The sequence below is a fragment of the Equus przewalskii genome, chromosome 11 (genome assembly GCF_037783145.1).
Source record: "Equus przewalskii isolate Varuska chromosome 11, EquPr2, whole genome shotgun sequence".
Classification (NCBI taxonomy): Eukaryota; Metazoa; Chordata; class Mammalia; order Perissodactyla; family Equidae; genus Equus; species Equus przewalskii.
Window position 1 is genome coordinate 17,157,642 of NC_091841.1, and position 13,049 is coordinate 17,170,690.

At 36.7% G+C, this 13,049-nt stretch overlaps 1 protein-coding gene across 1 annotated transcript; it reads right to left on the bottom strand.

The window, feature by feature from the left end:
• Nucleotides 1-11,543: 11,543 nt before the first annotated feature.
• On the bottom strand, nucleotides 11,544-12,472 carry LOC103563599 (olfactory receptor 4C6-like). The gene is given in 2 exon segments (XM_008539039.1): nucleotides 11,544-12,172; nucleotides 12,175-12,472. Coding segments are annotated over 2 exon segments (927 nt in total).
• Nucleotides 12,473-13,049: the final 577 nt, after the last annotated feature.

Genomic DNA, 13,049 nt, shown 5'->3' on the forward strand with positions numbered 1-13,049 from the left:
CTTCAGGTAATAAATGGTATACAGGGGTTCTAATAGATACTTCTCCAACAGCTTAGTTTAGTTTCGTTTTTTTCTTTTGGTTTCTGATATTTATTTCAAGTGATATTGCTTTAACAATGTACCTCCAATCCAAATACAATTTATGGGAAAAATGTTGCATTTATCCTGCATGTGCAAGTTAGTTTTACCCCCCTCCCCCCATTCTCTATAGTAGAAACTTCGCAAACTGTTCAGGAAAGACATATTCAAAGAATTTGCCTAATTGTTTCATGGACAGGAAACATAAAATATTCCTGTTGGGACACAAATGATTAAAAAAATCTGTGGATAGGTATATAACGTAAGTACATATTCTTTTATTATATATTCAGTATGCTTATTCTAAGATGATTGCATTAGAATAACATTACTTGAAGACCATAACCATTTAGAACAAACTATGATGACCCTTACTTTCACTCTATTGGCATCTGACCATATTGACACACTGACTAATGACAAAATGACTGTGTGGGTGTGTGTCCACGAATGAATACTTTTTTAAGATTTTATTCTAGTCCTTATGAATATGGCCGTTAAGAGCTAATCCATATGGGACTGGAAACTTACAGAATAAAGGTTGCTTTCTTGATGGCCTGATGATTAGAGAAGATGCTCTGAGAAAATGCTACTCTGGAAATCTGTGCTGATCCTGACTCATTGGGAGTATCTACACTGGTGGACCCTCGAACTCTGATAAAAGCTGGGAATATCTGTGAAGACCTAGAGTATCACTAGAAAACCTCTCAAAATACTGTGAATGGTGATGGAGGGACGAATCTTATGGTCGGATGTGATGGCAATATTACCATACAGTTGTGTTTTCGGGGTCTTTCACATTGCCCTTCACAAAGGAGAGGGAAGAGGCTGTAAGAGAGTTTGGCAGCAGGTCTATGCAGAACGGAGGGTAAAGAGAAGAAAGGAGAATAGATAACAATGCATGATGAAGACAGAGAAAAGATGAAAGGAAAGAGGAAATTTTATCCATGTGGGAAAGAAGGAAATTTATCTTCCTTATATTTTGAGAATCACTGTTGTGTATACGAACATTTCCAGGAAAAATGATGTTTCGGGATATTTCTGTATCATTGACCTATGTAGCTTAGCTTCCTTGGCTATTATGTTTATTTTGTTATTAGAAAAGAAGGATATAATTTTTGTTCCTCCTAATAGTGTCTCAAAATTCAAAATTCAGATTTCCTGGGAGAACCTGAGATTGAAAAGTCAGCTCTAGTGCTTTTCTTTTTTTTATTTTTTTAAAGATTTTTATTTTTTTCTTTTTCTCCCCAAAGCCCTCCGGTACATAGTTGTGTATTCTTCGTTGTGGGTTCCTCTAGTTGTGGCATGTGGGACGCTGCCTCAGCGTGGTCTGATGAGCAGTGCCATGTCCGCGCCCAGGATTCGAACCAGCGAAACACTGGGCCGCCTGCAGCGGAGCGCGCGAACTTAACCACTCGGCCACGGGGCCAGCCCCTCTAGTGCTTTTCAACTTTGATCTTTTAGTTTTATTACGAGAATGCTTTAATATGTGTATTTTCATTTTGAAGATAATCAAATCGGTATGTGTAATACACACCCACCACCACCAGCACCACTTCATAATATCATAACAAGTACTGTTGTGCTATTTCAGTACCCATGTTTATAATTCCTATAAAATTGGCACCAAGAAGTATTACTTTAAGTGATATAGGCTAGTGAGAAAAGAACACAATGAACGTCATAAGTCTGTGGAGCATTTCCATGTACTGAAGACAAAGGTTACCATGTCACACCAAAGATTTCCAATAGTTCCAATATAGACAATGGTGGCAGCATACATACTTAAGTCCCAAAGAGGATATTTCTCAGAGCTCTCAGTACCATATTCACGAAGTGGCAATTTTGTTTCACACTTCCTCCAGATAAACACTCAATTTTCCTAATTCTACATCTTACACTTCCATTTTCAAAGCATTTGAAGCCAGTGCTATGAAGGTTATATTTAATTGTAATTGGGTTTTAAGACACTGTGACATAAACAAAATAAAACTTTAAATCTTATCTCTTGTTTCTCCTTCAAATTCAATATAGTGGGAGAAAAATTTTATCTGTGCCTAAATGGAAACTCAGAAAGTTTCAGGAATTTTCTTCTCATTATTAGATAATACAGAGCCCAGATTCCCTTATATTTTAGACATGGGCTAAATTTGAGAGGGTGGGATAAGCTGCCAGGGGACAGAAATGTCTTACTTGATCTGGTATCTTAACAAGCTGGCAGATGTTGAAAGCTTTTGATTTCCCTTCCTTTGGGTGCCTTTGTAGGCCTTCTAATTATAGTGTCTTTGATATAGTAGGATATGTGTATCCATTATGATCACTGATGACTCCTTGCTTAGTCCCTAGAAAGCCAGTGGTTACCTTAAAAAATTCTGTACTCTCCCAAATGACCATATGAGACTGGTGTCTAAGAAAATCACCTTATGACTCCTCTATGGCTGCCCATGGGGAAATATCTATGCATCTCTGCCCCTCCGGAGTACTATTAATGTGTAAACATGGTTAAAGTGGGCTGAGGTCAACCAGCCACCCTCACCTAAATCCATCAGTGAGTCAACCAGTCTCTCTTCCTGCCTAGACTTTTATGATCTCAGTCTCTTGGGCCAAACAATATGGAGAGTTGCATGCTAGGTTCTCAGAATAGCACTCTGAAATCCCCCTCCATCATGCACACACACAGACATACATGTGCCAAGTTTGGGGTGAGGGGGAGGCATAGCTCTACAGTAATTTCCCCAATGATGTTCTCACAAACCACTCTCCCACTTTAAACTCTGACCAGGTTTGCAAGCTGTATCTAGTTGTAGGATACTTATCTTTATCATTTCCTTTGGTTTAGAAATAGGCATAGGTGATTTAGACACACTTTGTAATTTCCCATCTATTGTCTCTAGTCAAAATTTCAGTTATAACACCTTCTTACATAAGAAGTGTTAATTTGTATTAGCACTGGACTTAAAGAGAACTTATTTTCCTTTAGAATGGGATGGTACATTACTTTAATTTGAGAAACATTTGTTTGCAATCACATAAAAGATGTGTTTTATGGAGAAAAGCCTGACAATTAAACATTATCTGCTAACAGGGAAAACTTCAAAGAGAATTGGGCAGAGACTGACTATAGGAATGATTAATGACAAAAGGGGAAGAGGAGTCCCTCCAAGCATGGAAATGGAAGGAAGGAAAGGAAGTCTGGAAATCAACATTTGGATCAGGGGAATAAAAGAAATTATAAAGTCAATTCAGTTCCCCCATCTCTGTATTCAAGTGTGAGGCTTCTTGTACAGAAAAAGAACCTATAGGATCCTAAAGAGAATCATCACTAGGTGTCAACAGACAATAGGAAGAGTTAGTGTTGAAGTAATTTTGGCACAAGTCACTTCAAATAGCTGGAAAACTAAGGGGCTGTATGGGACTCTGGCAAATAAAACTAGTCATAGAGTTCTCTGTGGAATTCTGCAGAGATATCTCACCCTCCTTTCTCCATCCCGTGAGACAGAAGGAGAGGATCAGATCAAAAGCTAGAAAGTGTTTGAATAAGTACAATCTGGTTAAGGAATAATAACAGTATCTTGTGTCCTAAGTGTGCCATGGGCCTCTAGGCTGGCCCGCAGTAAAAAAAATACCTAGCTAGTGACTCCATCAGGAAAGAAAGGATGTTTTTACCCTGAAATTCCAGCAAAAGTACATATTGAGATTGCATTTTATATGGGTCAAGTACCCCTCCCTGCAACCACCATTGTTGTAAAAAAGTAAGATTCTCTGATTTCCCAAGCCTTGGCCATATGCTTACCCTTGGAGCTTGGGTGGAGACACAAATTAAGCTTTGTGGTTGAGAATGGGAGAAAAGTGGGTCTTTTACCAAAAAAGCAAATGACTGCACAACAGACAAAACACAAAGTGTCTACACCAGATTTTGATTACTCTTCTTTACCCATTTTCACAACAGGCTTCTGAGGTACCCATGGAGGTAGATGTTCCCATGGCTGCCTCCTGTCTATACAGTGACTGTAGAAACTAGAAAAGTGTGCTTTATCCTCAAGACACTTTACTTCCATATAACAGAATTGTCATAATACATTTACTCATTTACAAGATCCTTCATTGTCATCTGTCAAAACCCTATTGTGATAAATATATAAATCTAGGATACCTTGATGTAAATGGTGCTTCCTTACACATGAGGCCTACGTGCACACAAGTCTGTGGCAGCTTTGGGTGTCCCCTTTAGGCAGAATCAATTCTTACTGATACAATTCTAAACCATGTCATGGGAAATTCACTCTCGATGAGGAGCATTTTGCTACCAGTAACATTCAGTTGGATGCCACCTCTCAGAGCTACTGTTACCAATACTTCCACTGTTAACAAGGCTACAGCAGGGAAAGGGATTCCTTCTGGAGTGTTTCATGACGTGATCACCTTCATTTTTGTCATACCTCCAAATTAGAGGCATTAGTGCCACTCAGACAGGTAGCTTCTGTTGATTTCTTGCAATATTAAAATACTTTCTCAGCAAGGTCATTAGTTAATGTGACTCAGAATCATTTCCAGTCTGATTTAATTTGTGGTTCCATTCCTTCCTTCTTCTTTTTATTTCTTTCAATAAGTTGTTTATTAATTACCAACTATGTTACATGATTGGTCAATACGAAGTTGAATGAAAAAGTCGTGACCCCAATCCTCATGGAACCTAAGTCTAAAGACATTCCTTAAAGTTTGTCAAATATGTGGATGTTCTTTCCTTAGTTCTAGCCTGAATGAAATATTTTACTATTTCAAATTTCTCTTATAATTTCAAGTTGGAATGGAAGGACACAGGATTTAAAGGCCTTTTCTCAAATCCTCTTTTTCTAGAGAAATCTCACTTTCTTTTTCCTGATATTTCTGCTCTTCTGACTTCCATCATGTCATGATTTATTGATTATCTTGGTACTTCCCTGATCTGATCTTCTTAGTCCACTTTATAATCTCTTCTGTTATAACTTTCTGTCTTTTAAAAGTGAATGTAAAGCTGGAGTCTATTCTTATTTCCCTCTTCTAATCTTGTCACATGCTTTACTTGAGTAATTTCATCTGTCCTCTTGGTTTCAGCTAACACTTATACACTTATGTTCAGCAAATCTAGATCTCCAACTTGACTTGTCTCCTGATTTTCATTTTGTCTATTCAGCCTATTGGATATTTCTACTTATACATCTTATGGGGACTTCAGTTGCTTGCTTGAGGCATTAAATCTGAACCTTTTAACTTGACACATCATAAATGTTAGTATGCATCTCTCTATCATCATTTTCTTTAGCTTTCTGACTTACAATATATGTTCTATAAATCCTAAATTTATTGAGACCAATGATAAAGATAGCTATCATTATTAAATCTTGTATCTGCTAGCTATTGCTGTGTAGCAAACAACTACATAACCTCAATGGCATGAAACAATATTTATTTTTGTTCTTTAGCCTATGGATCAGCTGGGCTGTACTTCTACTTTCAGCTGAGCTCATTTATGCATCTGTAGTCAGCTAAAGACTGGGTAGGTGGCTCTTGGCTGTGATCTTTGGTGTATTTTGTGCTCAGCTGTCTGTAATCTGATCTAATATGACCTTGATTGTGACAACGTTGCTCTCTTCCTGGTGGTCTGTCATCCAGCCTGTTAATCTGGGCTTGTTCTCATGGCAGAGGTTTCTAGCAGAGCAAATGGAAGTCAATGTGGCTTCTTGAGGCACAAGGTTAGAACTGGCACTCTGTTCATGTCTACCATATTCCATCAGCCAAAGTGAGTCACAAGGACTGCTTAGAGTCAGAATGGGAAGGGAAAATGATGTAAATATAGAGAAGCTAATAATTGTGTCCACAATGTAATAAATCTATTCCAAGTGCTTACTATGTGCCAGGTACTTCTCAGTGTTTTGTATGATTTGATTTATTTAATCTTTGGCAATGCACATAACATTCTGCTTCATGCTCTATGTCTTCGTTCATACTAGTGCCATTAGAACAGCAGGACTTAAAATGTCCTAGAATTTGGTTAAGTTGGAAACATTTTAGTCATGTTTTCAGACTCAACTTCAATGTCCTCTCTTCTGGGAAGCTTTTCATTGCTGCAAATGGCTCAGCCAAAGGCTCTTTATTTATATTTCCTTAGCACTAGTAAATTTCTTTATCACCATATGTTTCACAGTATATTGAATTTAATTAATGTGTCTACCTCGTCCACTGATTTTACATTTCTTATCCCCAGGAAATTAATATAAATGAATTTACAAGCCTAGAGTAAGATGGCATATGGAACTGGATTTAGCAATTTATCTTTAGCAAGTTGCTTAATCTCTCTGTATCACTCATCTATATTTGCATCAGCAGAATACACATCATCAATAATGTTTAAATAAACTAAAACAATAGTTCTAAATTTTAGTTTTAAATGAACTCTTTGAGGACCTTTAAAAATGTTAAAATGTAGGGATCATCTTTACAAAACAATCAAAGTGATGTTCTAAAGTTATATTGCTTAGAAAAATTTGAAAGATTTGAAACATTGGAATGAGAAGGATACATATTTGTCACTTCACTGACTAGTTATAGAGGCAGTAATTCACAGGAATGTTTCATTTTCCCCACTACATTTCCCAGCTTCCTTTCAGTTAAGTGGAACTGTCTTAGAATTCATCTGCCTGGCCTCTGTATATGTTTGAGGTGTATCTTAAAATTTGAAGCCCAAGAAATGTGGGTGGAGCAAATGAAACAAAACACATGTGTGCTGCTTCGCAGCTGAGGCATTAGAAAGAAAATGCTCAAATCTCCAGCCTCTCTCATGTTTTGCAGTGGCAACTGAAGTGACCATGTATTCAGTTACAGGATGACAGAGTTTTGCCAGACTGTCCTCTGAGTTACTGTGTGAAACAGAGGCCCAAATTCCAAGGAATATGTAAAGTGAATGAGAAATAATTTTTTTTCTGTTCTTTGCGCTATCTTGTGGTTTCACCTCTACACATACACAGCTTAGTATTCCCAGTATTGAGCGACTGGCTTGGATTGACAGGACTCATGGAAGACTTCTGTTTTTTTCTCTGCATAGCTCCTTCTGCTCCAGTGCTCTGCTCCACAGATTATGGCCTCTTTAGTCACCCTGAACTCTGATCTCTGTATCTTCATCTCAGAGAGAACTGGGGTGCCTTGCTGGGGTTCTGTTTTCCTACAGCATTGTCCAGAATGTTCTCCAGCAGAAGCCTGCAATTATCTTAGAGCTCATTGGATTTGGTTCCTTTTCCTACAGGATCCCAGTACTATATTGCCTATTGTTCAATACTGAAAACCATTGGTTCACATATTTTGTCAGATTTTATTTAATTACAGCAACAGGAAGTCCAGTTACTCGATAATGTTCAAAATTTTAAGCACTATGTTTTCTTAAAAAACATATATCAAGTGTGTTTTTATATTATTTAAAATGTTAATTAATTACAGAAATGAAAACTAATGCGCTTCTCTTAGTTAAAAAACAAAGCAAGCATTACAAGTGAGTACATAATCAACTTTAAATATCACTTCTACTTGTGTCACCATTTCCCATGTCATTGTAACTAGATTTTAAAAATAATTTTAGCCTATTCTACATCCTTTCTCTCTTTGTTTTTAATGTATCACATACATATAAAAATTCTATCAGAAATATTTTTCTATTGACTTTGTGAGATAGGTTCTAACACTTTTTTTCAAATTGATATTCATTTATCTTAATATAATTTATTTGCATATTGATAAAAACTTCCAGCTTCCTCTTACATTAAATTACCGTATAGAATTTCTAAGCTCAAAACTCTGTTCCATTAATATATTTGCCTATTCTGTGGGTTTACTCTATTTTTTAAAATTACTGTAGCTCTATGATACATTTGCTCTTGGTTCTTTTTCTTCCCCCTCCAAAAAATATCTTTGGTTATTCTCATATATATTTATATTCAACCATGTGGAGTTTAGAATCATTTTCTCAGTTCCCACGAAAAAGAATCTTCTTGAGATTTTGATTGAGATTTCACTAAATTTGTTAATTAATTGGGAAAATTAAGAACTTTAAAATATGACATTTCCTCTTATGAATTTATGACTCTTTATTAACTTGTCTTTTGTGAAGCTGTTTAGTGCTCTTCGTAAAAACTGTACTCATTTTTGTTATGTTCTCTACAGTCTTTTTGTTACTATGAAGCAGACTTTTTTGTTTTATAATTGTTTATTGTAATTATGTTTGAAAGTATTGTTATGCTGATTTTTGACTAAATTCTTTTAATAAACATTAAAACTTCAGTAGATTGTCTCGACTTTTGTGAGTAGATAAACATGTCAGCCAATGATGAATTGTGTTAATTTTCCTTTTTTTCTTTTCAGTGAGGAAGACTGGCCCTGAGGTAAGTTGACATCTGTTGCCAGTCTTCCTCTTTTTGTTTGAGGAAGATTGTCCCTGAGCTGACATCTCTGCCAGTCTTCCTCTATTTCATATGTGGGATGCCACCACAGCATGGCTTGATGAGTGGTGTATATGTCCACACCTGGGATCCGAACCTGTGAACCCTGGGCTGCCGAAGCAGAGTATGTGAAATTAACCACTATGCCACTGGCTTGGCCCCTTGATTACTTTATTTCTTTTTACTGTTATTTGCTTGATTGGCACAAAGTTTCCAATTTGACAGCCCATGGACCAAATTCACTTAAAATGTGCAGGTTTGTTCAATTCAAAATTACTATTTAACATAAAGTTTTAAAAATTAATTAGTTATCAACATATTCAAATCCTTAAAGTTAATATAAAATATGGATGCCTGATTTCTCTTGAAACTTGAGTGTGTGGCAAATTTGGGAAAACATTTCCCATAAAGCAACAGCAGACCAGATCTGAGTCATGGCAGACCCTTATGGAGGCAGGATCTGCTCCCTCTCCAGAGCTAGCAAATGTCTTAAAAGTCTTTTCAGAATTTGCCTTTACTAATTTGATTTATCTTTCTGGCCACTGTACATAAGTGAGATTGAGAACTCTGCATCAGGACCTTCAATAACATTTATAAAAACATCATTATAAAAGGTGGTCTTGTCTTATTCCTGAGTTTAATTTCCATTAAATTCAGGAATTTCCAATTCAGTTAATTTAATTCTGTTAATTTACAATTAACTATGATATTTTCTTTAGATTTCTGGAACATACCATTTCATCAAGTTAAAGAATTTCATTTTAATTTTAGTTTGCTGTGTTTTAATTATAATTCAGACTATTTATCAAATCCTATTTTGGCATCTTGGAAATTATCTTTTTATAAAACAATATAATTTTATTAACAGAAAATCATAGTAACAGAAATCAGTGAACCAAAATTTGTATCAGAAAGCAGAGTATATAAAAATTTCCAGGCCTTACTTGATAAAATGGATTTAATAAGAAATAGAGGCTCTCTATTTTACGAGAACTAATTCTAGTCATCTATAAAAAAAGATGTAAACAAATGCATAGGTGACTATAAGATAACAAAGTCACAAAACATTCTCATCAATACAAAACATAAAACTTAAGCTAGCAATATCCTGTTTCTTTGATTGATCTGTAACAAGTTATTGGATCTCACATATTATACAAATGTAAAGTCAAGAATCTCACTCCAGGGTCCTTCCCAGTATTTACATGATACAACTATAATTAAATAAAGGTCAAACTAAGGTTTTTCCAAAGACTCAAAAAATCACACTATTATGGATTTTTTAATCCGTATTGATACATGAAAAAAATAAAGAAATGTAGAGTTAAGAGGAGTATTTCACTCTGAAATATTTAAGAAGGTTATTGTGAAGTTTCTTCTACAATTGGAAGTTAAAGGACACATAGAAGCAGGCTACAAAAGCCTTTCACACCCTGTTGCCTGAGTGCTCTATAACACACAAGCTAGACTCCATCTGCATTCTGAAAGAATTTTGCCTTTGGTTCATTCTGAGGAGATAATAACAACATTTGTCCTCTTTGGGTGTTCAGGAAGGGCTAGATATATGAGCACTGCATGATCTGACCACTGTGTACATTTCTGATTCTGTTTCTTGCAGCTCTCTACCTGGACTCTCATAGTCCAGTCACTCTGATCTTTTATGGTTCCTTGAAAATACCATGGTGGTTCTGGCATTATAGTTTTCTTTTTCCAGAATCTTCATCCACTAATTCTCTTATGGCTGTTTCTTTCTGATCATTCTTGTCAATTATTGGTGCTCATTATTATTAAACTTATTAATTTGTTTTATCACGTTTCCTAAGGCTGTCTCAACAGAATTCAAAATAAGCTGAAATGTTACCTGCTATTAGAATACTTCTCTGACTACTCAATATAAGGTACCTCCATGGAATAATCATAGCCCTCCATTTCCATTAACTCTGTTGTAATGATCACTCTGCCTTGCTTTGTTTTGTTTTGTTTTGTTTATGTTTAACTACTTATAGATTATCTCTTTTTTCCCCTAACCATCTGAATTTGGCTATTTGGAAAGCAAGGCTGTTATATTCTATAGTCATTTTACAGATATTTGTTGAAAACATAATAGGTGCTGAGTATAAATAAAACAAAATCCTTCCCTCACTGGTGTCTAGCCTAGAGAGAGATGGAAAGCAACAAAAATCCAGTAATAACTACACAACATAATTGTACATTTGACCATTGCTGTTAAGAAACTAAAGATGTTGACGTCTATAGAGAATAATGGCAGGAGTGGAAGAATCTTTGTGTAGAGCCGTGGGGGAAGGCTCTCTGATGTAATGACACTTAGTCTCTTAATCTAGGACCAGCACTTAGAAGGAAACAGCCAACTGAAGAGGATGAGGGCTTGTTTTCAGAGAGAGAGAGAGAAGCCAAAGCAGTGAGGTAAGAAAGGCCTTGTGTAGCTCTGAGGACAGATGAAAAAGCCCAACATGCTTGATGCACAGTGAGGGAGGAGGTGAGGCCCTCAAGATGTGGTTGGAGAGATGGAGGCAGTAAAAAGATTAATAAGGAAATTTGAGGATAAGACAAGGAGTTCCCAAAGGCAATGGGTAGCCAAGGAAGGATATAAAGCAGTGGAGTATCAAAATCCTTAAATTGTAAATATCCTAAATCATAAATCAGATTTAGATTTTTATGAGATCCCTCTGGTTGCTAGTGGAGAATGGAGAGTTTTATTTCTCACACATTTATTTCTCTTCTATTTTTTTTGAAAATTTTATATCACTTTATTTTTTAATTGAGGTATAATTGCTTTACAAAATAGCTTTTTGTATCTATGTATGGTGATAGATGTTAACAAGACTTATTGTGGTGATCATTTTGCAATATATACAAATGTTTAGTCACTATCTTTTACACCTGAAGATAATATAATGTTATATGTCAATTATATCTCACACATTTCTAAGAGAATGACTTCTTCTTATGGGTAACACAAGATGTTCTCAGTAAAGACAGTCACTTGCCAACCAAAGTCCCTTGTTTCATCCACAGTTTCCTCATGGCATTTTTTACCTCTGTGTTCCTCAGGGTGTAGATCAAGGGATTTAACATGGGTGTGATGATGGAATCAGACACAGCCATTGCCTTGTCTATGGGGTAAGTGCCCACAGGCCTCATGTACAAGAAAATGCATGGCACAAAGAACATGATGATCACTGTGAGGTGGGAGCCACAGGTAGAGAGAGCTTTCCGTCGTCCTTCAGAGCTGTGAGACTTCAGGGAGCAGAGGATGACCACATAGGAGGTGATGAGGATAAGGAAGATGGTCACACACATCACTCCACTGTTGAGGATGACTAAGAGTCCCAGGATGTGGGTGTCCATGCAGACCAGTTCCAATAATGGAAACAAATCACATATAAAGTGATCTATGACATTGGGACCACAGAAGGGTATTTGATACATGAAAAGAAGCTGTATTACTGCATGGATAAATCCCCCCACCCAGGCCCCTCCCAGCAACAGGTGGCACATCCAAGGTCTCATGATGGTCATGTAGTGTAGAGGCTTACAAATGGCCACGTAGCGGTCATAGGCCATGACAATGAGAAGGATGATCCCCACACCACCAAAGAAATGCTCTGAAAGAGCTGGGCCATGCAGCCTTCGAGGGAGATGGTGGTGCTCTCAGAGAGGGAGTCTACAATCATCTTGGGGGCAATGACGGAAGAGAAGGTGACATCCAACAGGGACAAAGAGGTAAGGAAAAAATACATAGGTGATCTCAGACTCTGACTTGTGATCATGGTTACCACAATGAGTAGGTTTCCCAAAACAGTAGACACATACATGATTAGAAACACAACAGAGAATATTTTCCGCAGCTCCAGGTTCTCTGTAAGACCCAAAAGTATGAATTCTGTCACATTGTTTTGATTTCCCATTTATTGAGTGTTGATATGAGCTTCAGCTGAGAGTTGTAAAACCTGTAAAAGCAACATATGATTTGTAATAACTGATTATTTGGCATCACATATTTCCAGGACCTCAGGGAACTTATTGTTTGTTTTTTTTCCTTTCTTCACCATCCAAGCATTTGACTTTTAAGAGTGTTCTTAATAAAGAGCTTAAAGGATAAATACTTCGCTAGTGCAAGGTTTCTTCCAAGCTTTTTCTCCTCTCTTTTCAGTGGTTGTTCCGTGTGAAATATGTTTTTCCTCCTCCTCTTCCCTTTCACTGTTGTTATTAATACCCAACTTTTTTGAGCACCTACTTTATCCAGGCACTAGAATAACCCTATGACTGACTGTTTCACAGATGAAGGAGTTGATTCTCACAGATTTTAGGAAGTTTAACCAAGGTTTCACAGCTGGTGAATAGTGAAGCCAGAACATGGACCACATTTTCTGACACCAGAATCAGTCTCCTCAAGCATCACTATTGCTTCTCTAGTGATTATGCTGTGAGTTTGTCACTTACCAGTCGCTGGGCTAAGTAATATTATATTTACTACCCTGTTTT